Below are 25,056 nucleotides of genomic sequence, written 5' to 3'. Positions count from 1 at the left end.
GCTGATCGTAAGTGTACTGCCGCCGGTATTGGAAAGAACATATAGCCTTCAGGACTAGTAGCCTTTGATAGCCTTTGCTCCCTGCATTTGACCAATCCCCTTTTAAAACAGTCCAAGTTAGTGGCCATCGCTTCTTCTCGTGGAAATGAATTCCGCGTGCTTCCTTGTATGAGCAACAGCACGAGGCAATAGTTGGGACAGCGGAGCGTGCCTGTCCGAAGCATCCCATCGGCAGCGAGAGGGTTGCGAGGCCAGGGGGAAGTTCCCGCCGCCACCGCCTCCTCCGCAGAGGCCGCGCCTCCTCCTCCGCCAAGGGCCGGGCCGCCTATAAGACAGCCGAGCGCCGGCGGGAGGGGAGGCTAGTTACGCCGTGACTGACTCCGTCTGTGCCTTGTGATCTTCGCGGAGCTCCAAGAAAGCCATGCAGCCCAGTCGCCCCGCCGGCCTGTGCGCCGCTCTCCTGCTACTCTTGGTTGCCTCCGCGGCCGCCGAGTCGGTGAGTGTGGCTCGAAGCGTCGGGGGCGGGGGGCGCGCTCATGCGTGTGTATGTGCGGCGGACTGCTGGAGGTCGGAGTTGCTGGAAGGGGAACAGACGGGCTTTGGTCCTTCTTGCCCCTTTAAAGAACTAGGGTGGCGGTGGAGGGGCAAGAAGAACTGGGGTTCTCGCTTCTCTTTTGTGGAATGTGGGGCGAACGCGGGGCAGTTTGGCGTTCTCTCACTCCAAATGTTTTGGGAATGGGGTGCTGGAATGTGGGCTCTGTTCTCCTAGGTCTTTAGTAATATTACGGCGGAGATAAGGAGGCATGAGGTCGCCTCCTCCTTCCCCTGGGCAACATGGGAAGAAAGAGGGGCTGACTTTGGTCCTTTCCTTAAGAAAAAGGGAGAGGAGGGGGCAGGGTTAATTTATTTTTCACATGCAGCCCACTCCAAATCCCTGGAGTTGGGGAGAAGGGGGAGCTGGGATGGGGCTTTCGCTTCCCCTCTCTCGATGAAGTTATGGATGCACACATGCCCTTGGTCCCCCATAGAGGAGCCTGCCATCCCCCTTCCCACGTCCCCATGGAGAGGCAAGCGCTGCTCATTTCCCTCCCAGGATTCTACATGCGCTGTAATGGGGCACCTCTTCCCTCAAACGCCTGCCTTGCACCTTTTGCCACCAGCAGAGGCTAAGGCTGAGGGCCGTTGGGGTGGAGCAGAGGGAGAGAAAAAGTACTCCTCGTCCCCTCCCCATCCCAAACGGTTCCCGCATGCCAGCATACCGGCTTTCGTCATCTCCTTGACTTTGTGGGTTTCATCGCTTACACCCCTTCCCAAAGCCTCCAAATACCAGCGCGTTTGGCAAATAACGTACCGCACTTGCCTTATATAGCACTTCCTGCAGCTCATAGCTGTGGAATGAGTAACCGCTGACCCAAAGCCTGGCTCTGTTGCAATCCCCCAACGTCACACAGAACCCATTAAGTGCAATCCCCAGGACTCTGGCACGTTACGAAGCTGGAGTTTTCCTCTAAGTCTGGATTTGATTGCGTGCTAGCACGCTGGCTGGTGATAAATTTCCCTCTGTTGTTAGACCAGAGATCCCCGGAAGAGGTTTGCTTTGCTGTTGCTGCTCCTATCCCCCTCCCCACCTTTAGCTGTTTGTACAGGTAGTTACTTCTCTGGTAAACACCCTTGCTGCTCGACCTTTGAGCATACCAGTCACTCTTGCTGTGTGTATTGTTGAACCAAAACATCCTGGCTAAAGCTATGGGGAGCCAGGATGGGAGGTAAGAGCTTAGTCTCAGTTTATTCCATGATGTTGTGTTATGCTGGCATAGGGAATTTGACTTCCAAAGGGGTGGGAGAAGGTCAGGGCAGAGCAAACAACAGAATAGAGGAATTATTCAACGTGAATTATAGCTCCTAGCAGCCTGTACCTAGGAAGGACATGTTGATGTTTTAGCAGCTAGAAAAAGAGATTTCTCTGGCTTTCTGGAGTTGGGAGAGGTGGTGTTTATAAAAACACGGCTTAATCTTTAGTTTATTTCAGATCTACCTGTGTTTCCTCCTTGCCAGCACAAATGTCTCCCCCTTTAGTCATGGTTCTTGTCTGTTATTTGAACCCTTGTAGATGGAATGGTGTCCTGTGATCCTTCCATGGACCAGATTGCTTTCATTTCACTGTATTTGAACACTGGCCGTAATAATGAGTAGGGATGTATTTTAATATTTGTGTGCTTTTTGTCATATTTTGCACGATTTTTCTTGATGTGCTGCATTTAATCATTACAATACAGAGCTTAATATGTTGGTTATGCTTTGGGATGATCTCATGCTGTGGTTAGCTTACTTATTTGTTGGTTTTCATGATCACTGGAGAAATTAAGCCATGGTGGCTTCTTTTTCCTACTTCTGTGCATGTTGGTTGCACAGTGTACAGTTAGCTTAATTACCCTTACAGTATGTGGGTTGGTGTGTCATCTGAACCTGGCGAGGTGCACAGTGGTAGTGGGGAGTTCCAGACCATCTGAGAAACCAACAGCACACCATGGGTAATTTAGCAAATTGTACAGTAGGCAGCTGGCATACATGGGGCAGGGAAAAGAATCCACCATGGCTTCTTTCCCTTCTTCATTGCTGGCTTGTCATAAAGGACTGTAGGAGTATAGAAAACCTTCTAGAATCACATCTTTCTGGTTTCATAGTCTTGAGTGAATGAGTTTGAGGGAATTTTAAGATAACTGGCTAATCTCTTGAATTAGACTTTATCTGCAGCTTTTAGTTGAAAGATTCATCACTTCCCTTTAAACATCCCTGAAGTTCTGGTATCAGTTGAAGGTGTTGTTGACAAGCTGCTCTTGGCTTCTTTGCAGAAATCTTATTAATTAGGTGGCCTGAAGCGAAGTGTCAAAATGTACACAGAAACATTCCACTACATGAGAGTCTTCTGATGCTGGATACTTTAGGGCTTGTTTTACAGATTTCCTGTATAACTTTAATATTTTTAATTCACTCAGTATCACATGAAAAAGGCAGAGTATAAATTATCTATGTTCTAGCCCTGTTACTGCATACAGGCAGCAAATCAGTCCCCTTTGTCCAAGAGTAAACGCTCTTGGGTGTTACATGCCAATTTGGCTTTTCTCCCCCAGTGATCATGTAGTGCTAAAACAGTAGTAAAATTTCCAAAAAAAATTAAGTACCTGGCTGAGCTTATTGTTTTGAAAAGTAGTGCAGCATTAATAATGAACAAACTGGTTTGGCCTGTCCTGCTGCCTTGAATCCCTCAGGCTTGTTCTTTCGTCTTTGCCTAGTTTTCTTTTCTGTCTTTCTCAATCAAATCGGCATTGTTAACCTGAATATGTAACTTGATTTTCATTCTCTGCCATATGATTTTGGACAGGTTCAGACAAAGCTCAGGTGTGCTCTCATTTGGCCGATGTGATACAACAGCCTGTTTTGTAAAGACAGAAAGTAGGAATAGGCCTTAAACTGTCCAGGTGTTTTTTCTGCTTCATGAAGCCAGATAAGGCTTTTCTATTTAAATTCCCCCAACTATTAAGAACTAATATAGGCAGCATATGTTCAAGTAGGATATGCAAGTCTTAAGGCATTTGTGTGCTAGTTAGAATTCAAATAGTCCCAGCTCTTCAGGTTTGGATTTTCTAGGCCTTGTAGCTGCAGAGATGTTTGACACATGGCAGAAAATTCATAATGATAGCTGAGAGTATATTGTGAAAAACATTATGAACGTCTTATGAGCCCATTCACCAGTACTGGAGCTGTTTCAAGTCTTCTACTCTTAAGGGAAACAAGCTCAGAATAATACCACTAAGAGTACAATCCTGTGGATGTTTAGACAGAAAAAAGCCCCATAAGCTTGCTGGGAAATGCTTGGAATTATAAGACTTTTTGCTGTCTAATTATATCAAAAGATTGTACCTTAAGTCAAGATTACATGGACAAATTGAACATCCACTGAACTTGTGCAGGTGAAGTATAGTTCATCTCTGTTCCAAATAATGTGAAATATATGTTGACAGCATCCCTTGCTTATGAAAGTTTTTCACTATAATCATGGCAATAAATAAGTTACCTGAGCCTATTGTTGAGGTAAAATCCCACTTGTTGAGATGAGAGAAGAAAACCTATTTTGAAACGTAAGTATTGTCACTTATGTTTCACTTATGTCCATAGAGCTTATTGAGTAACATGCATGTGAGACTGTAAGTATAAATATTACTTTTTGCCACTTTTGGTGCAAGTTTTTCCCACAGTGTGATGGCACTGTGTTTTGATATGCTGTTGGATGGGATACTGAACCTTCTTTCTGAGCGTCTACTTTTCTCATTTACTCAACATGCATGCATGGGCCTGGATGAAATATGTAGTTATGGCTAGCTTTCTGAAGTCCATAGAGCTGTGTTGGTTGAGCGAGTAAACAATATATGGAATATTGGTTCCAGTATTGGTTGGAATATATTGGTTTAGGAATATATGTGGAAGCTTAGGAATATATGTAAAAGCATTCAGTGTAATGACCATGATAAGTCTTTTTTGGAATATTAGCATTGCTTTGTTCTGGGTGTGTTACGTTCAACACCTACCTAAAAAAACTGGGCTGGACAAACTTTCTCCCTTGTACTAGTTAGCCTAACTGCAAGGACCAGCAGCTAGATTGTTGCATTGTCCACGCCAATAAGATTTTTGGCATATTCCAAACATACCAGACTTCAGTACCAAGAATAAGACACTTCTGCCGCCTTCATTTCCAAGTTGTGCTGCCAGTTGTCAGACACCCACTTCATTTTCAGACAGAATGTGTGTGGTTGTGATTCTACAAACTTTAATGCTGAATTGAATCAGAGCATAGGTTATAAGCAGTGAAGGCTGCAAGCTGGATAGGTAAATGCTTGTTCGTTTTGATATGCCTTGCTGTCTCTGTCCATTAGGTCAGATTGGGTTGGGAGTGATGTGCAGAGAGTATGACAAACTACAGTGATTTATTAGTGCAGCTGGCAAGTTGCTACATGAGACTGAAGATGAGTTAGTGGAAATTTCTGCTGGTGAGTGGAAACTATCTCTAGGCTGTGAGCTTATGTTGCAAAGGTAACAGGGGAGCAGGCATAATGATTGGGAATGGGCTTTACTGCTGAATGCATGTGTGTGCCTCCCCTCCCCCCAATCCATGCTGTTGGATCATGCATTGTCATAACATGTGAACCCTTAATTGCAAGTAAACTATGACTTGCTAACCATGAGCATCCCAGGAAGAGATCCCATGGTTTGTTGTTGGCTTGTGAACTTTGGGTTGTTTGTTAAACAACCTACAGTTAAACCATAGTGCACAGTTTGCACATAATTACAACCTATACTTTAACAACATACTCAAACTGTACTCTGGGCTGTTATTAACTGTAAACCAGATCAGTGTGTCTGCAGCTGACCTAATTTCTGTTGTGTAATAGATAGGTGGAAGGCTAGTGTAGTTATGTACCATTTGTTTTGTCAACAACAGCAATGAACTGAGGGGATAGGAGAATGCTATGTGTGATTAACAAAAAACCAAGGTGCATATAGAATGCACACAACCCTTCTGAAAACGCAGCATTTCCCTGTCTCTTTACATCCATTGCATTATTGTGAATTATAGGAGGTAAACTTCAGAGAGAGCCTGACCTCCTGGCATTTGCTATTGATGACATCTTGGCCAGCTGCTTAGATTTGGAAGTAAGGCAAGCCCTGAGGATAGAGGCTTGAAATGATTTGCACTAAAATGGGGTTGTGAGTAGGCCGGTAGAGTTCAGCTCCTCTGAATAGAGCAGGGATACACAGCTTGCAAAACATTTCCCACTTGGATGTAGCCATAGTTACTGTGTTCTTAAGGTGTAAGATGTGACTTGAAAGCATCAGGGCTCATCACAAGAAATTAATTCAGGGTTCTGTAGCTACACTAAAATGGCACCATGATTTAAGTTATCATTAAGTTTTTAATCATGCACAAATAGCTAAATTAAGTTTAGCAGAGAGGGCCTTTCAGATTTGAGACAGATTCTCACCATCTTCATGCAAGTAATTCAGGTCAACATTCTCAGTGTAAGACCTGGATGCTATATGGGGGCTGTGCTGCTCACATGTGCATTTGGTCAGGAAAGATTCAGAGTGTGTGCTTTTTTCAAATCTCCTACTTCTATTGTTCTAGAAGTAGCATTTTTTCTTCTGATTCTCAGGGCATCTGTCTATCCCAAAGAGCATTACTTCTGCTGTGTTAGGAGCAGAGGTGAGCTGAGGACAAATCTGGGACATCTCTAGGTTTCCTCACTAAATGTGGATGTGCAGTCTGTAACTCCTGTCAGGAATATCTAATGCTCCATACTTGGATTGGGTGAAATGATGCCTACAAGGCACTCTCTTTCTCAGTCTTGTTGGAATGCTTCAAGAAAGCAGTGCAGTTACATAGTGCTCTTGACAGTGAAGTAGGGGGATAGAGCATGCCCTGTTGTAAAATAGTTTCTTCTTCCCACTGTTCATTTGTCTGTTGCCCAATGTGGAGATCGAGATAACAAAAGCTTCCCTCCCCCTTTTTGTTCTTCTGTTGTTTCCCTTATTTTCCTTTTTCTTTGAGAAATAAGGGTGGGGAAGACAATTGGTAGCTGGTGGAAAAGTGGGATGAGGTTTGTTCTGGAAAATGTAAAACTTATTTTCAAGAAGTTAAATAAAAAACATGATATGCCTTATGACTTTGTAATGAGAGATTCAGGACACAGTGCAATGCTAGATATATAAAGTCCCATTGAGGCTTTAATGATAATCACTTCCAGGTAAGTACACATAGGATTGCGGCCTTGGTGTGTACATTTCACATGATTTGTATACATAGAGATATTGGGACCCAGAGTATGTATGGCACATAAGGCATTCGCCATGTTGAAGCTAAGCAGTTCTGAGGCTGGCCTAAACTTAGAGGGGAGGACCACCTGGGAACCACATCTAGGCATCTTGAGTTCAACAATGGGAGAAAGGTGGAATATAAATATAATAATAAATACATAAATGTGTATGAATGTGCACTTGGCAGAAACTTGAAATAAGTTGTAGCAGGTTCAGAGTTACAGATACAGTCTAGGTTGGTAGCACTTGGTATGTATCTGTAAAATGAAAAGTGGGAAAGAGTATAATGAACTGGGGAAAAGAAGTTGAATGCTTGGGTGTGTGTGTTTGGTTTTCCCATTAGAAAAGGAATGCTTGCATATTTGGGTAATTTCTTTAAAAAGGTGTAAATTGCTGACACTTGCACATATTTTTTCCAGGAATAGTTAGTAATTGTAGTAGGTCTTGTGCAGTTCTCAGAAATTTGAGTCAAGCATATTACTTGGAAAAAATTGCTGCTCTTTTATTCAGTAGCTACACTGACCATGTGAATGAATATGCTTTCATAGGCAGGTGGCATTGATTCAGCATTCACTGGTGTTGGCAGTTCTGCCATATAAATGTATTTTGCTTGTTTATAAGTCTTATATAATGAAATTCAAGCTGCTTACAAGGAAATATGCACAGTACAATGTTGTATAGAATAAATACAGTAGAAACAATGGGCAGCAAAACAGGGCAGTGTCATTGTCCATTACCAAGTAGAGAAAACCTGTGTAAACAAATAAAGTTTCAAAAGGCATTTGAAACTTGCCACAGTTTTTGCCTCTTGAACTGCACATGGCCTTCTGCCTGCTTTTGTGATACTCCATAGCAACATTCTGTTGGTCATAAGATGTCAAGGATTGCCTGGGTGTATACAAGGAAGCTGGTCTGCCATGCAAAAGGAAGAAAAATAGCAAAGAACCTTTATCTTAACCTAGTCCAAAAATGTACAACCTTATCTCCGCTTAGTTTCAAACCTTGATACAGCTTTATCCTGCTTTGTTTTCTGTTCACTCTATTAGAGGCTGATTGGTTGTCCTACTTTTCCCTCATTTTTTGTCTCTGCTGATCCAATAAGGAAACTCTGAAATTAGGCTAATTAGGCTCATATCTGAGGCGTACATCCTCTTAGCAGTATTGCATTAGGGCTTCTTCAGACTGAGTCAAAACACTTTTTTGGTGGTTCTTATTTTACTTGATGTTAAATATCTGTAATGTCATGACTTATTTGTACAGCTGTAATAGGAAATACAAATAGTTCAGTGTAATGGGGCTGGTAATCAAAGTCATGGTGACAAGGTATTCTTTATCAGTATTGGAAGAAGAGAACTCAGTATTCTTAGCCGTAAATCCAAAGGAACTGAGCAGTTAGGCTTTGAGGAACTGCCTTCTCTTGGGGAAGGAGACAACTCAAGTGTTATATTGCAATGACTCTTTAAAAATCCATGGCTGAGTTGGTCACTTGCTTCTCCATCAACACTGTACAACTGTCCAAATGATAGGTCTGACCTGCTGTAACAATAATGCTTAAAATCTCTTACCAAACTTGAATATGTATAGGGATGCCACATGCACGAGGACTTAAACTTAGACATCTTGGCATTAGAAAGTTAAATCAGATCCAAGAAACTGGTGGCAGTCAAAGCAGACCAGATATGGAGATATTTGTTGGGGAGGGTTTGATGTTGAGTAACAGGTATTTACGAGTCATTTACTACTTGCCATGATAGCTCCATGCTATGTCCAGATGTTGAGGCAGTTGCTGGTCAATAGTGAGAGCTCTTGCACTGATGTTGTGCTTCTGGGTTTCGGTAGACATCTGGTTGGCCACTGTGAGAAATGAGATGCCGGAATAGTTTGATCTTCAGTGTGATTTATCAGAGTTGCTCTTTCTTAATCTTCTGTACTTTTGATCTAATTCTTCCATCCATTGACAAGTGATATTTCCCAAACTACTGACAAAGCATTTCAGATCCAGGCTTGGCTAGGTAAAGTAGACTCGGTGTGTTTCTAATATGAAAAACAAATGCCAACACATTTCACCCGCATATTTGTTAGCTTGAATTCACTGCAGCTTGAACTAATTAAGTCTAGTGGATGATCACATGAATGCTCCAAAACTCTCTCCCTCCCTCCCTCCCTCCCTCTCTCTGTGTGTGTGTGTGTGTGTGTGTGTGTGTGTGTGTGTGTAGATGGTTGTATTTACTTAAGATTGGTGCAAAGCCCTCACCTTGCACTTTCTGCTGCCCCAAATAATGGTGCTTGAACCTGCTCCGCACTTGCTGCATTTCAAGTGCTGAAACCACCAAAGCTGATCCGTTCAGCTCACAGCACATGTTCTGATTTGCAGGCTACTGCCTCAAAATACTGCTGGTGTTCTTTCTTAGCAGCTTTCAGGCCTTTTGCACAGTGAGACCTAGCATTTGATACCTCATAGTGTGTGACTAACTTCTCCAGAGAGTCTGCTGACAGAAGGAATTCCTAAGCTTCCTCGGAACCACCAAGTCACATAATTGTAAGAAGTGCTAACTTCTGCTTTCCTTCTCAGCTGCTTTTCTAAGGCATGACCTCCCACTGCTTTACCCTCTGCCAACCACCCTTCTGAAGGAAGACTTGATCAGTCAGAGCACACAGTCCCAAAGGGTCTGCAAGCATTGGTCAGCATTTTCGTAAGCCTAGTTGTAAAATCAAACAACTGGGAAGCACAGAGTTTACCATGCCAGAGGCGCTGTCAGGACTGCACGTACTGCCAAGTGGTTATGTGACACCCATGCAGATGCCAGCGTTGACTGCAAGGATTGCTGTTACAGCTCTGTCAGTAGGGTCCTGTCTAAACAACACGTGCCACTGACTTACGTCATTGTTGGGTAAATCTAGTGAGCTTAGTGCAGTTGTAAAGCTGAACTAAAGCTTGTTAACATGGTCTAATATGTTTTGAAGTCCTGTAGGGCAAGAGAATGCTGCTGGCTAAACTTGTACACAGCCAGTTTGGGGTTCCTGACTTACGACTAACTATAGGAAATTAGGTAGGTGAGCTAAAATGACAGCTACATCTCTTCTAAAGAAATTCATATAACTTTTTAGACTATTACTGTTAAGACAGAGTAGCTTTAATTGAACCATAAATTCATATCTAATCCTAAATAGCTAGCCTCTTTAGTTTCCTGGTGCTGCTGAGACATTGAGTTGGATCAGATATAAAGCCTATCCTGCATGAGCAAATCAAACTTGCATGCTGCCTCCTCATGTGTTTTGCTCTAGCTGGCTAGTACCTACTTTGGTCAAACTATACTTTTGTATCTGGACTTGGTGATGACCACCAATTTAAAAGGGGGATCGGGGCATTAAAAGGAGATTGGACAAATGCATAGAGAAGAAGGTTATCCGTGTCTTATTTGCTGCTTCCAGTAGTAGAGGTGGTACATCTGTGAACACCAATTGCAGGGTAACTTGGGAAGGAGCGTGCTTTTGCACTCATCCTGCATGATGTTTCCTGTGGGCAGCTGGATGGCCAGTGTGTGAACAGAATACTGGACTGGATGGACCACTGGTTAATCCAGCATGGCTATTTACTCAGCTACAACTTCTGATGTTTCCTAATGGAAAGGAAATCCTTTGGAAGCAGGCCAAAGAAGACAGGATAGCATGGTATTCTGAAATGCATCTGTTGGGAAAGGCCCTTATTCAGATCAGGACTGGGGAAGATTAACCTTTCTTGTCATCGAATAGATAACTATTCTAACCCAAATCTCCCCTTGAAACTGCTATTTGAGATTTTTTACGGAAGATATATTAGTGGGCTGGACAAATTGTATTGAGCCAAGTACAGCATTTCTCTTAATGTTGACTTGTCCTCTCTAAAAAAGTTTCAGCTACATTAGAGTGCAGCTCAACTTCTTTAAAGTGATAGCTCCCTCTTTAGCACTAAAACCGCACTAGATTCATCTTGTCCTAAAGCTGATAGAAGAAAACCATGAGAAAGTAATTCACTCAACTTCGTCAAATGCGTGTATGGATTATGGTACTCTTTCCTAGGGCGAGGAATGTAGGTGGCCTAGGTGAGAATAACTTTGTAACCTCCCTAAAACCATTCCCTTGCCATCTCTGACAGAGGAGAAACTAAGATTTGAACATGCATTAGAAATATTAGGATTTCTTACCCATTAATCATGCAGAGCAAGCCAAATTTAGGAACACATTTGGATTGCAACACCCAGAATTCGCAGCCAGTGGCCCTGCTGGATGGGAATTTTGGGAGTTGCGATCCAAATGCCTCCGAAAGCCACCAGGTTGGGGAAGGCTCTTGTAGAAGATTCAGACACATTCTGTAGACTATTCTACATGAATTGTGTTCACCCACAAGCCCTGCTCTGCTGTGCTTTTGCTTCATGTGTAAACTGAAAGCACAGTTTGGACTACTGCACATTAGAACATACGTAGGAATAGGCAAATATTTTTTCAGGGGGTGCTACATTTTATTGATCTTTTGGAATCCTTGATAAGTTTTCCCCCTGTTTCTTTGACCAAAGATGTCTACAAATCCAGAATGGTAAGAGGATATACTTCTGTTAGGTTTCATACCAGTAGAAAAGCATCCCCCCATTTGAAATGGAAAGCTGTAAGTTCCAGGGAAGGGAATGCCAGCAATACTGCATTCTCTTGCCACTGCTAGCATGTTATATGGTGAATATTAGTTCCTCATTGTTGATTATAACTTCTAAGTGCTGTACTGCTTGGTCATGGAAACATTGATTAGGTTTGCACAACACAACCCATATTCAAGGGTTGTCATTCAGTTATTGCTGTGTTGTTTGAATCAACCACTGTAACAAACCATGATTTGTTAACTATGAACAGCCCATGGAGAGAAAGCCATGTTTTGTTTTTGGGAAGTGAACTGTCAGTTGTTTATAGTTAACAAACCATGGGTTGTTATTGCAGCTGTATTCAGAGAACCCACATTTTAATAAAAACCCATACTTGACCCATGCAGAGCTGTTGAGTTTGGATTATTGTGTTCTGCAAACCCAGTCATTATGTTCAAGTATTTGGCTATGATGGTTACAGAACATCTGAAAATAATACTTCAGTGTTTGCATGCCCCTTATTTGAATCATTAATGTGTTATCAGATTGCCCTTCATCCACTGTGATGCATGTCCTCTGGGCTTAGATCTGCACTTGCAATGCTTCCTTGTATGGATATCCAGGCTGTTAGTTTAAGATCATATTAAGCCTACACACAGACGAGATGCTGTGTGACATTACTTGCATTACTATAATGTTTGAAATCTGAAAAACAAGGGAAACTTTGAAATTCATACTATATGTCATTAGTGTTTTAAAATCTTAGTAAACAAAGGATGTATGTGAGAAAATCCTGAATTTGTGGTTTTGAGTGGGGGAGTGCTTTACATTTGTAGAAAGGCCTTGGATCCAGTGGAGGCTTCTCCTGGAACATGGCGGGCAAGCTGAAGTTTCGCCAGTGTACCTTCTGTCTCCTCCTGTGTTGTCCTAAAAGGTGTGTGAACCCTCTAGGGGATTTCCAGGGGGCTGCAAAGGGAAGGCAAATTAGTTAAAAGTCTTTCCCTCCACCATTCTGCTAGCAGAAGCATTTGTTGACAAGATCTCTGGATTCAAGCCCGTATGTTAAATGTGGCCTGTGGAAAGAGCTGATGCAAGCTCTCTACCTGTGAAATGGTGGACACATGCATAATCAGATTGAAAGTTAAGAGGGAGAAAATCCTGATAAAGGCAGGGGAAGTAAATCATTCTCAGGGCAAAGGAATTGGGAAATACTAGTCAGATCAGATCATCAATTTTTGGGGATTCCTGTAGTAAATCAAGTACCTTGCTGAGGAAGTTCTAGTGTTTTAGTAGCATTCCTGCGCCCAATTGAAACTGAGCAAACCAGACTACATTGCAGTATTTGGTGCAGAGCTCGCAAGTGAGGAACCATGTTTGCTATTACAGCTCATGAAGAGATTATGCACGTAAGCAAACATTTGAGGAATACCGTCAAAGGAGAGGTGTGCCAGTGAGACTCTGGAGCAGATTGTGTGATATAGCCAGAGAGAAGGCAGGGGTGTTGTCTCAGATTCATTAAGTACCACACCTCCCCCTTTTGTGACACTCTTTTCCTTTCTGAGTCAAGAAGAAGCATGCTTAAAAAATCAAGATAGGCAAGAATTATAGGGCCATTGAAGTCAATACTTTACTAACTGTGAAATAACCTCAAAGCCCACTTGTCATATCTATATACATAGTGACCAGCTTCTTGTTTTCTACACCCATTTAATCTTCTTTAACTGTGATCTGGCCACTGGCTTCAGAGAAATTGGTGCCTTTCACAAAATCGGATGGCAGTTTTGTTCCGTTTTTATTCTCCCACCTTTTGAATGTACACCCCTCCTAAAGACTGTGTCACTTGAAGTGGGAAAGTTGAAGAATGTGTATCATTGAATAGCTTCTGGGAAGACTCAGTACCAGGAATTTACAGCCTGTAAACACCGTTTAACTCTTGAGGGATGCATTGGAGAAAAGATCATATTGATCTGCTTCTACTGGTGGAAATGATTAAAGGCAAACTGCCACTATTCCTTAAGCTTCTTGGCTCAGATCCTTGTTTTTGATGATACCGACTTGATAGCGTTGGCTGTTTTATTCCCCTTACTGGGAAGTACAAGTTTTGGCAGGCTGTGAAGTGTAATTGTCTGTCCTAAAAGAAAAGTACACAGCAGTGCAAGAATGGAAACCTTGCAGATTGCTCTCTGCTAGTTTTCAGAGAAGCCTTGAGGGAATTCTGATCCTGGGACCCAGATTACAAGGAGTAGGCACTTATGAAAATTGGTCATGTGCTGTCCTTTGCCAGGGCAAAGTAAGTTTCATTTAACAAGTTGGCTGATTATCTCTGCTGTGCTGTGGAGATGTTTTTTCTGGACTAGTCACAGTGATGCGGAGGGCTCATTCTGAAAAGCAACAAGTGGTGGTCCGTTTGAAACTGTAAAATGGGACTCGGAACATACTCTAGCTGCGATGAAGGAACCATTTGTTAGTTTTGCTGGCTCTGGGAGGCATAGCTGTGTGAAGTAGCTTTTACTACCAATGGCTTTGTTAGCAACTGCCTTGCAGAATCTTGGGGCATGTGTTGGTGCCTTTAATAGTCATAGTATTGAGTGTTCCACTGCAATAGCACTTGTGGCTAGCAGCATCAGGGTGTGCATGTGCATCTAGGCTAGAGAAGCTGTTTCACCACGCCTCAACTCCTCCCTTTGATGATAGTTAATCTCACTTGGCACTCCATATGAGTAAAAGCTGCTTAATGCTCTGAAGATACACTGCAACTGGATTAAACGTAGAAGTAACAGGCTGCTGTAGTTAAAGGATTCAGTGAGAGAGCATATTAATAGCAAGGCTGCTGTTTGCTTGCAGAGCTTCATGGAACTTCTTCGGCCAGGGCGACTTATTTTATATTGTTAACTTGTTTTATATTTTTATTGTATAATATTTTAATTGATATATTTGTGAGCTGCCCCGAGGCGTCGGCAAATGGGGTGGCATAGAAATTTTATAAATAAATTAACTAACTAACTAACTTGCATAGTTCCTTTAGTCAAAAAACTTGTCTATCAGATCTCTCCTGGTACTGCTGCTGTGTTGGAGATACAGAAGAAATAATGGCAGAACAGCAGAAACTAAAGTTGGGATCTGCATGCCATGCCTGTGTCCATGCTATGAAGCCAAGTAGGACTTTAAGAAGGCTGAAGGTGCATGCTTCCCACACCTTCACAGAGATATAGAACATATGGAAAACTTAGGATGAATTTAGAACTCAGCTCACTAGAGGAATCCAGAATACAAGCTGCATAAGACACCCCCTCCCCCAGGTTTTGACAGGCAGAATAAACTTGATCTGTCCCCCGTTCCCCATTTTTTAAAATGAGGCAGAAACCTAGTGGTAAACTCCTTATTTCCAAACCAACTAATGGCTATCCAGGTAGAGTTGCTGTCTTTAATTTTGCATAAAGCATAGTTGATGACAAATTTTGAAGGGTCCTATTCAAGTAAACATTTTCAGGAACTTAAGGGTTCTTAAAACAAGATTTAGCAAAATGTGGCAAGAGTTAACAAAATGTCCTAAGTCTGGGGTAGGGATGGACTGGTTTGCAGGTATCAATTCCTTTGTCATTTGAGGCATGCATGTGAACAGGGTTTGTACATTGATATGTGAGACCTCCTGGGTATAGTTCTCCAGTGGAATGTCAGCAAGGATGGAGGAAGTCCAATAGGCAGTAGAATTGTAATCTCTTTTGGTCTAATTGGAAGGTAGTGAGGCATGCAGATTTAAGTCCTCCTGGGACATAGATGACTTTAATAATCCTGTTTATATGGTGTACATGTCAAGAAACTGGACAAACTCTGTTCAGCATTCATTTTCAGATATGAAGGAAAGTACCCATTGTTTCTTATGCTCATCAAGAAGTGCTGTGATTCTGAGTGAGCCAGATGTCTTGTTGCATTTGAATGTACTTGGTAGAAACTCAAATGGAATAATTTACCCAGGAGTATGCAGGAAGCACATTCTAGAAGCTACTCTGTGGTAAATTAAAGAACAGGTGTGTTTCAAACAAGCAAAGTAAGGAGTCTGGTCTAGAAGGTTAGACTTAAGGCATGGCATAGCTTGCTGTCCCTGGGAATTGTGGCCTAGGCCCCAGGTGGGAAGGAGTTTCAGAAAGAATGGTATGTAGCTAGTGGATAGAGCTATCCACCCTGTCAGGGCTGATTGGCTGTTCTCATGTCCTTTCTAATTCTTCTGTAGATGAAGATTTCACTGCTGAATCCAGTAGTCCCTCCTCTAAAAGGGCTTGCATTAGTTACTCATGAGTAAACTCTTGCATTAGTTACTCATGAGTGACTGAATGACTAGTTCAAGGCAGAAATGGGCTGCTGGATTACAGTTGTGTCTAAGGAGTTAGCAGCTAACTTACTGGCATCATTTTGAGTCAGATCCTTGTTGGGGCTGGGATGAAGTGCCCCATTCAGTCCCTAAAACACATCTATGTTCTTATAAATAGGTGGTTTGATTTGCTATTGCAAGAACCCAAGTAGCACTGTGCATGTCTGCTTCTAGTCTTGCCCATCCTCTGATTTGTTCTCTCTCCCTTGCTTCCTTCCCCTCCCTCAAACACACACCCTCTTTTCCTTTCAGTCATTTTCTGGTTGGGTTTCCTTGGTGTTTCAAGCCTCTTGTCAGCGAAAGACAAGCACAAAGGAAAGTTCTGTTCGTGACTCATTGCACTTAGTGCACTCTGAGTAGGCATATAGGTGTGTCCCAGCAGTTAACACCTGCTTGCTTCTACCTACCCCATAAGGAGGACAAAAGCTGGTCACAGTATATGAGGTCATGATTGACACCTAGGCATACACCCCAAATTCTGTGGCAACAAGGACCACATTCTGCAAGCAGAACATGTCCTGTTTGTATCCTGTTTATATGAGTTCCTTCTATACAGAGTCTCTGATTCCTGCTGTACTGGCAGATACGTAGCCTGGCAATAAGCAACTGCAGGGTACTGTCCTGCCTGATCGTTTGGTGTTTCTGCAGCTCTTGATCACTTTTGTAACTGGTGCTGAGCAACTTAACTGTATTCTATAAAATCAAACTCATGAGACTGTACTTTAGTACAAAGGTGTCGTAGAAGGGTTATCCGACTCTGTAATTTGCTTCCCTCCTTATGAATGCTAATGACCTGTATCCCATGTTAGTCTGACCTGGGTCCCATTTATTTCAGTGAATCTATTCAAAGTACAGCTAACACTGGATACAAGCCTCTGGTTTATCCAGCTGGTGCTGCAGCCTTTTGAACTCTGTGACAGGACCACAACTTTTCCTGCACCGGGTTAGATTTGTAGCTTTTTTAAATTTGTCCTCAGCAAGTTCTCATCTTTAATAACCAGATCCTCCTATTAAGTTAGTGAATTAAAAGGTACTTTACAAACAAAAAATGCCAGCTTCTCTGTCCACACAAATGATGATTGTGCTTCCAGCTGCTAAGACAAGTCCCAAATCAGCAAAAGACCTAATGATTCTGAGTGAGTTGCCTTCAGATTTAGGGCTGGTCCTCCTGTTACCCAAGGTGTGTGGGACTCCAGGGGGAAGCAGTCTTATCTCGGAGCAGCAGTGCATGCTGCCCCTGGCTCTTTGAAGGTGGAGGGTAAATGGGCTCTGATAAAATCATGCTGCTTGACATCTGAACCTCAGCAAAGTCACTTTGGCTTTTATGTGCTGTAGAGCAGCTTATCTGTTGCTGCTGGTGCTGTGCTAATGCCATATCTGTGGCAGCATTAGGCTCCAGCATTGAGGTCTCGATTTAATTTTCAAAGGGCAGCTGCTGAGTTGGCTTTTTAAATTGTATGTTCTTGATTGAGCACTTAATTCAAGTGAGTGAGTATTTATTACAAAAAAAAAATCCTTTGATCCTCTGTCAGCAGAATTTTCAGATGGGGAAGCAAACAAATCTATCGGTCTAACACTTGTATAATGGTGGTGTTTGAATGTGGAGGTATCTGGGAAGCAAACAGTGCTGCTTTTAGTATGGCTGACTTGAGGCATCAGGACTGTGGGGGAAGATGGGCCAGACTTGCACCCTGCCCACCAAGAGCATGAAGCTGTATGCAAGACCTTTAATGCAGAGTGGCTCCTGCCAGCTTCTCACTTGGAGTGGGGCCTGCCTCTTTAACGGACTGTTGTAAGCTACCCAGGTTGGGCATTATAGAAATGAAATAAATGTGAAAGTTGATACTGGCAGAAACAGTATCACTTAGAAGACACTGCACCACCTAGATGAGACCAGAGACGCATCTGATCTAGCATTCTATCCCCACATGCAGCTAACTAGTTGCCCTTGAGAAGCCCTCAAGCAGGACATGAGTGCCATAGAAATGTTGTCTCTGAGCTTTCACAGTGGCACATGGTACTTTGGGGTGATGCCCTGGAAACAGTTTTCTCTGAAACTTAATCATTGAGCATGTTTGCATGACACCATAATACAGCATGCACTGTTGGTTGGGGCAGTGCTACAGACCCTCTTCCCGTGTTGCTGTTTTCCAGTGGAAAACCTTCTGTTCCCTATTCTTTGGGAGGTTTATACACAACTGATAGAAGAACAAGCTATGGAAGCTATTATCTCAGCACTTCTCCTGTCTCCAAACAACTTGCTGGCCTGTAGGCTCAAGACTGTTCTTCTCTAATTATGCTTCTCCTTTCTTAGGTGAGAGAGACGGAGACCATGGGCCCACAACTGTACACTGAAGAATTTTCCTCAGGAGATTTGCCAGATGATGAGGACTCAAGGCCTGACTTCATCATTGAGGATGAAGATAGTTTCTCAGGTTCAGGAGATGAAGAAGGTATATCTTGCTCTGAGCATCCTTTAGATCTGCGGCAAATGGTCTTTTGCATGTATAAATCTATGAGAATGATGCCTTAGTTTGTCACAGACCACAGTTGATAAACCTGAGTCTACACCTCAAATTGTTAAGTACCATCCGGCTAGCTTAGGCCTGAGGTGATAGCATGAATTCCTTGGGTTTCAGTCTGGGGGTATATTTGAGCAAAATTGCCCCTAGACCTGGGGTGAGTGCAGCAGATGGAATTGGATGGTTGCTTCCCATTCTGGTTCACCTGCCTAAGTTCTTTTCTTTCTTTCGCAAAAGCCCAACAACAGGGAAGGGGGTGTCCTGTGTTGTCTGAAACAACCAGTTGTAGAAAGCAGTTCCTTATTAATTTGCAGCTATTGGACTCTGACTTAAGGAATCTTACTAACTTGTGGTTAGGCTCCTCCCCCTATTCAGATTATATTTGAGGGATACTTTTTTCCTGACATCCCACCCTAATGTCAGTATGTTACGGAAGTCCTGCTGTTTTCTGCTTCTCTGGTTACCACCTGTAAGATAGTCCACACTCTTGTGTCTGTCTTCCCATGCTTTCAGCACAAGCTTCCTCCAACAACTTGTTGTGCTCATGCACTTTGAATTCTCAAGAAAAACAAGCTTTGAAATTAGCACACAGCAAGTTGAGACAGATCTGGTGGTTTGCATGAGCTAATTATCCTCAAGGAATGGGTGTTTGCCAGAAAGGCAGCTCATCTTAAAAGCAAGTCAAACTGCATGCTGTGTGGACTTGAAATGCAAGTCCTTGTAACTGGCTGCAAAATTCTCTAGGTCACCACTAAGTAGAGATACTAAGTAGAGGTGTGAATGAGAGGTGTGTATGCAAGAGAAGCCTGTATGCTGTGTAATGCAGATGAGCCAAACCTACTCAAGAGTGCCCAGAACAAGTTAATGACTATAATCTGCTAAACTTTGCAATTCTCAATAGTGATTTTCTTTCTGTGCCATGCAGGTTATACAGACAATGATAGTGCATTGACTTCAGCCCCTGATAATCCTATGGTAGGTATTTACAGGTTCCTTCCATACCTCTGGTTATTTGAATGCAGAGATGGGCAACTCCCGGTTGCCTTGCCCTTCAACTAATATGAGCCCTAGTCAGCATAGCCAGTGGAAAAAGGTTATGGGAGAGGTATGTCAAAACATCTGAAGGCCACTGTTTTAATTAGATGCTTTACTGATAGATGTTTTTGATGGCATTTTGTGAGCTGCTTTGGGATTTTAAAAAGATTAAAAGGGGCATTTCCTGGAATAAATAGCTAAATAAAATTATTTTCTTCCTTAAGTGATGTACCCATTCAGTTGACAATGTGCTATTGAGGATTTACTGTCTACATTCGTATTTCTGAAAAAAAGTCACATGTAAATTATCCTTACCAAAATATATTATCAGTCCTCTCCAGTAGTTTTTAAAATTGCAAATGAAAGGTGGCAATAGATTTAGGTATACATTGGCACATGCTTCTCATGGGCATGCACCTGGATTTTTAAAAAGGTGTTTTCTACAAGGTAAATAGTGAAATGAGATGTGTTTTATGAGCAAACAGCATGTTAGGAGCACTTGACAGTTCTATCAGGCCATGTAATGCAATGCAGTGTTAATGGCTCTCCCATACAAACCTCATGTGCTGCCTACTATTTATTCTAGTGCCAAACTGTTCTGCCTCTGGTCCAGTAAGTTTTGACTCACAACCTCTAGACAGGAATACTTGGAGTGAGGTGAAGAGATACTGACTCGTCAAATGGACTCCATAGTTCTGCCTTTTTGCCTTGAAGAAATAATGCCCTCCCCTGTGTACTAAAGACATGACTCGCTTTTTCTTTTTATTCAGGACTCTGTGGACAACTATATCCCTGATTCTAATAAAGGGATCAAGGATAAAATTGAGCCAGCTATAGTAGAAAATGAGATTATCCCCAACAGAGCTGGACCTCCTGAAGAAGACCTGTCCAACAAGATCCCAATGGCTAGCACAGCCAATGGCAGCATCTTTGAGAAGACAGAGGTTCTTGCAGGTAACCACCCTTTTGAGGAAGGATAGAGGTTCTACTCCCTTAAATGGAAAGAGGTCACGCTATCTGAAGAGAAGCCTCTTATCAGGAGCACAGAGAACAAATGTGACACATATAGAACTATTGCAAAAATAAGAGGAAAACAAAAGATGCAGGAGTGGTGTGGAGATGCTATCTGTTTAATTAGAGTTAAAGAGATGTTAAAACTGCATGGCTAAACCTGTAAACATTGGGTGTGTATATGAATAAACAAGCATATTTAAGAGGTATTAAATGCTTGTCATGTGAATTCACCCAACTGTAGTTAACAGTCTGGGGAATTTGATGTCGCATAATCTTATTTCGGCCCAGGGCTTTTTTTGTCATAGAACGCACCGGAATGGCGTTTCGGCACCTTTTTTTCCCAATGGATTTTATGAAGTGATTTTGAATCGCCTGTCGGCGTAGCAGGTCAGCAGCAAACATCATTCACATAGTGCCTGCGGGCTGCTTTTGTGTCTGCGCCACCCGGCTTGGGACGCTGCTCGGCTTGGGATTGGTGTGTGTGGTTGCGTGCTGAGTGCTTACTGCTGGCGGCGACGTGAGTTCCGGCACCTTTTTTTTTTTTTTTTTTTTTTACAAAAAAAGCACTGTTTCTGCCTAAAAGTAAGCAGTATATTCAGTTACCTGAACTGAAACCCCTGATCAAGTTTCTCCATGTGTCACTGCTGCCTCCACACCCAACTGTATAACAGCGGGTACAAAAAGTTGTAGAGAAAGCAACCCCGTGCAATGTCTGATCAGTGGTGAAAGATACGTGTGACTATCGGAACTGCAGACGCTGGGTCTGCCTTTCTGTTCGCCTGTCTTCCATGTGTTGGATGGAAGATCTCATAGTGACCTGTGCTTGTAGCTTCTCAATGTGGGATTTGTTCCCGCATACGATAGATTGTTCGTGCGTAACATATCCATCCTTTACTTTGCATACAGACTCCCAGGCATCCTGATCAATGCATGGGGCATCCAGAAAGTAGAATTAGTGGTTTCACCCTCATTTCTGCCTCCTAGTATGGTTTCTTTTCAGTTGTAGGAGAACATAGCCAAGTTCAGGTATGCAGACTGCATAGAAATTAAACACAAAAGGAGGGGGACTGCTGGAGGGGGACAGTCTATAGAGAAGAGTCTTCTGTATTTATGGAAGCCAGAATGCAGTTTTTCCAGCATCCTGGCTTATGAGGAAAAGCTCCACTGAAAAATGTCCCCTTCAGAGTGTCCCCCACCATGAGTGACAAAAAATGCACACAGAAGGGGTACGGCTAGAGAGTTCTCTCATATGTTTGCCTATTGTGGCCATATTTTCCATCCCAAGAATACTTACGCTGTTACTTTCCCTTCTACTCCTCACAGCTCTTATTGCAGGTGGAGCTGTTGGGTTGCTGTTTGCTGTCTTCCTGATCTTTTTCCTGGTCTATCGCATGAAGAAAAAGGATGAGGGCAGTTACGACCTTGGCAAGAAGCCAATCTATAAGAAAGCACCTACAAATGAATTCTACGCCTAGGGCTTGCCAGTGCCACTTACCCACTTGAAAGAAATGAACGTTGTAAAAATAAAAAATAAAAAGCATTTGGACCACGGACAAGAAGCTCTGAGCAAATGCTCTCTCGGATCTAATGTCAGTGATTTCTTACAAAATCTTTCCTTGTGACCATTCCCACTAACTTAGTAAGGATGCAAAGTTAAAGAAAAAGCAGAGTTGTGCAGAGGAAATCCCTGTATGGGGTAGACGTGTGTTCTAAAATGCAAAGCAAATTTGCCAAATTATATTTGGTTGGGTAAAAGTACTCTAACTTGCCTTGTTTTGTAGAAGGTGCAAATCCTGTCTGTAAGAAGACAGTTCTGCAGCAGTCCAGCCATTTAAGGCATTTTTTTTTCTATAAGGGACTTATTTATGAAATCTCCTACACTACAGTGTAAACTTAATCTTGGTTGAGAGCAAACCTGCTCCCTGCAGAGGTCAACGTTTCCATGTAATGTTTGGGTCTTTTTTTGAAGAATGGCTTCATGTGAAGAAATGATTCCTCCTTTTGGTATGGAAGGGGCTTAGCAATCTCCAAAAGCAAAACATGGGGTGATGTTGTCCACTTTCTAATGGAGTTTGAAAAAAAATACTTTTATTTTAGAAAAGGGTTTCATTAAAAATATAAGATGGTAGAAATACTGCCTGTCTATGTAAGATGGTAGAAAATACTGCTAAATTAAAAATGTAGTTCTTTGTGACTTAATTTTTCTTTTTGCTGGACATCTCTTTAGATGGCTAGCATTTCATATCACTTATTGCCTGAACTGAAGCAGCAGCTACAGTATGTTACAGCTTTCTAAGCTTCTATCGTAGGTTACTCGAGGCAAGTGAAAAGAGAATATTTATATATTTTTCCAGAATAAAAGCAAATATGTGTTTGATTTTTTTTAAATAGAACTATTTATAGTGTCTAAGATGGCTGCTCTGTTTTTGGTAACTTCTTTTTATATGTAAAACACTAATATAATGAAACTTCTGATGATTGTGAAAACTATTTAAGCTTTATTCTGTGTATTATATCCTGAAGGCAATAACTTCTGCTAGAATTAATGTTTATATGCAAAATCAGATTTTGAACATAACTAAAATATAACGGGAGGGGGGGAACAGGTTTTTTTAGCTTTGTAATATATTACCAGTACTATAGAGCTATATTTTTTCATTAAAGTGCACAGTTTTTATAAAAGAAAACCACATTGGGATTTGTGCAGCTTTCCTACATGGGTGGTGAATTACTTTCTCTGAATTGTGGAGTTTCTTTTAATGTCTTCCTGTTCTGAATCGCAGCTTGGCACATGCTTAGTTGATTGCTTTCCAGCAATAGATGCATCTGTTGGCTCAAAGGGTAACACAGAACACACGTTGAAAGCCCCCGGTACACATAGCGACTTCTCTCTGCAAGTCTCCCTTCTTAGGCAAACTCCAGGAGGCTGTAGATTTTGTTCTGACTTTGCAGACTTAGTTGAGCCTGCTGGCCTTGATAATCCTGAGTGGCAAATTGCTATTGCCCATAGAGATTCTTTCAGCTCAAGGTCTGAATTCCATTCCCAAGAAGTTCTCAGGTGCTGCATTCCAGTGTCGGGGCAGGGTGGGGGACGAAAAGGGCAGCCAAAATACCAAAAACAAAAGCGTAAAGCTTTTATTGTCAGTAGCCAAGTCTTGGAAGATTCACCTCAGACTTTCAGAATGGAGGGGAAGTGGCTTGAAAAGCCGGGAAACCAACAATTTGTGACTGGGGATAAAGGAGTGAGGCTACATGATGTGGCCTGTGGGGAACCCCAGAGGAACCCAATCTGGCCTGCAGGCTTAAGGTTCTGCACCAGGTTTTTACCAATTTGGCTTGCTATGATGACTGAAAAGGTTGGCATGTCTCTGGGGAGAGCCTTGATCATCCATGCTTATTCTAGAATGGTGTAAACCCTTTAGAGTGGTAAGTCAGTGCTGTCCAGAGCAGTGTGAGGCTGCCGGGTGCTGGCTCTAGTGTACTGGGGTAAGGGTGGGGAAGAGGCTCAGGGTCCTTAGGTTGCATCATGTAAGATGCTGCCTTGGTGCAGCCATCTGTGGAATGGGGCTGTGCAGTTTTGTATCACTGAGTTTACTAGGAAGTACTTAAGTCACTTCAGAGCCTTCTGATTGCGATGTGGCCCGATTGCATCAGCACTGACGTCTTGGCTGCTTCAATTTTTCTTTTTGAGAACTGCCCATTCAGCAGAGGGTAGAAGCATTGTTTGATTTAGCAGCTAGGGGATGGGACATCACACTGCACAACTTGATCCCTAATTACATGGGTCCCACTGGAATATTGAACTCTTTCACTATTTCCATCCTTTGAGTTAAAATGTGACATTGTCTTTGGCCCTCTTTAATGCCCTATTAGTAAAAGTTCCTGGCTCTACCAATATCTGATCCAAACAACTTAAGGATCACACTTCTATTTGTTACATTTGGTAGTTTATATTTTTGCATTCAGGCTATAATTTTATCATGTCCTTACGAGGTTGCTAGGCTGAACAGATGGGTGCAGTTAAGTCTGTGTGAAGGATTCCCATTTGCAATAAGCATAAACCTAACTTCTGGAACTGTTTAATTTTGGGGTGGATGAGAAGGAGTGTCCACTTAATGCTCTTCTGGAATTGCTTGGAAAGCATGAATCCCATGTCTTCCTCTGATTGCTTGGATTCCATTTCTTGTACATTTGCTTTTTTCACTGTCACTGATTTGATAAAATAAACTGGTACTTTCTAAAACTTGCTTTCTCTTGTATAATTGCACTCTGGCAATTAATAGTGGAGAGATTAGTTAACACTTTCCCCCTCTTAATATGGAGTAGATCCTAAAGTCTCTAACCTTGTGCTCTAAAGCAGCCCCTTCTGTGTTTAATGTCTGTTTTGAAAATAAAGTGGTGGTCTCTGTGTTCATGGGAAGTGCTCCTTCGTGCAAGGTGTAAAGATGATCCCTAAAAAATTTGACTCACTATCAGCTGTACAATATAATGAAATTAACTGCCTTTCCAAGTAAAAGCTTGTCTTCTGTTGTCTTTAATAGCTGTGAATCTGTTTAGAAATAATATATGTGCACCTCTGCACCCCCTTCCTTCCTTGAGAAATTGCTGTGATACATGCTGAGGTGGCAAATTGGAT

The 25,056-nt window shown here is 42.3% G+C and overlaps 1 protein-coding gene across 2 annotated transcripts; it reads left to right on the top strand.

The window, feature by feature from the left end:
• Positions 1-341: 341 nt before the first annotated feature.
• SDC4 (syndecan 4) lies at positions 342-24,663 on the top strand. Of its 2 annotated transcripts, none has more exons than XM_044440274.1 (5): positions 342-496; positions 18,164-18,302; positions 19,297-19,346; positions 20,177-20,360; positions 21,744-24,663. In XM_044440274.1, the coding sequence occupies exons 1-5, from the start codon at positions 422-424 to the stop codon at positions 21,893-21,895; spliced, it is 600 nt and encodes a 199-aa protein (XP_044296209.1). In that variant the 5' UTR covers positions 342-421; the 3' UTR covers positions 21,896-24,663. The 2 variants fall into 2 exon arrangements, with proteins under 2 accessions (XP_044296209.1, XP_044296210.1); XM_044440275.1 differs by lacking the exon at positions 342-496 and adding an exon at positions 1,662-1,766.
• The last annotated feature ends 393 nt before the right edge of the window (positions 24,664-25,056 follow it).

This window comes from Varanus komodoensis, unplaced genomic scaffold (assembly GCF_004798865.1).
Source record: "Varanus komodoensis strain SLA01 unplaced genomic scaffold, ASM479886v1 scaffold37, whole genome shotgun sequence".
In the NCBI taxonomy this organism is placed as follows: domain Eukaryota; kingdom Metazoa; phylum Chordata; class Lepidosauria; order Squamata; family Varanidae; genus Varanus; species Varanus komodoensis.
This window is presented reverse-complemented; position numbering and strand designations above follow the sequence as displayed.

Bases quoted from the DNA above. Each gene is read 5' to 3' on its own strand.
- SDC4 (XM_044440274.1), top strand. From the start codon at position 422: ATGCAGCCCAGTCGCCCCGCCGGCCTGTGCGCCGCTCTCCTGCTACTC. The intron at 19,347-20,176 runs GTAGGTATTTAC...CTTTTTATTCAG, and splicing joins CAGCCCCTGATAATCCTATG to GACTCTGTGGACAACTATAT. The intron at 20,361-21,743 runs GTAACCACCCTT...TACTCCTCACAG, and splicing joins GAAGACAGAGGTTCTTGCAG to CTCTTATTGCAGGTGGAGCT.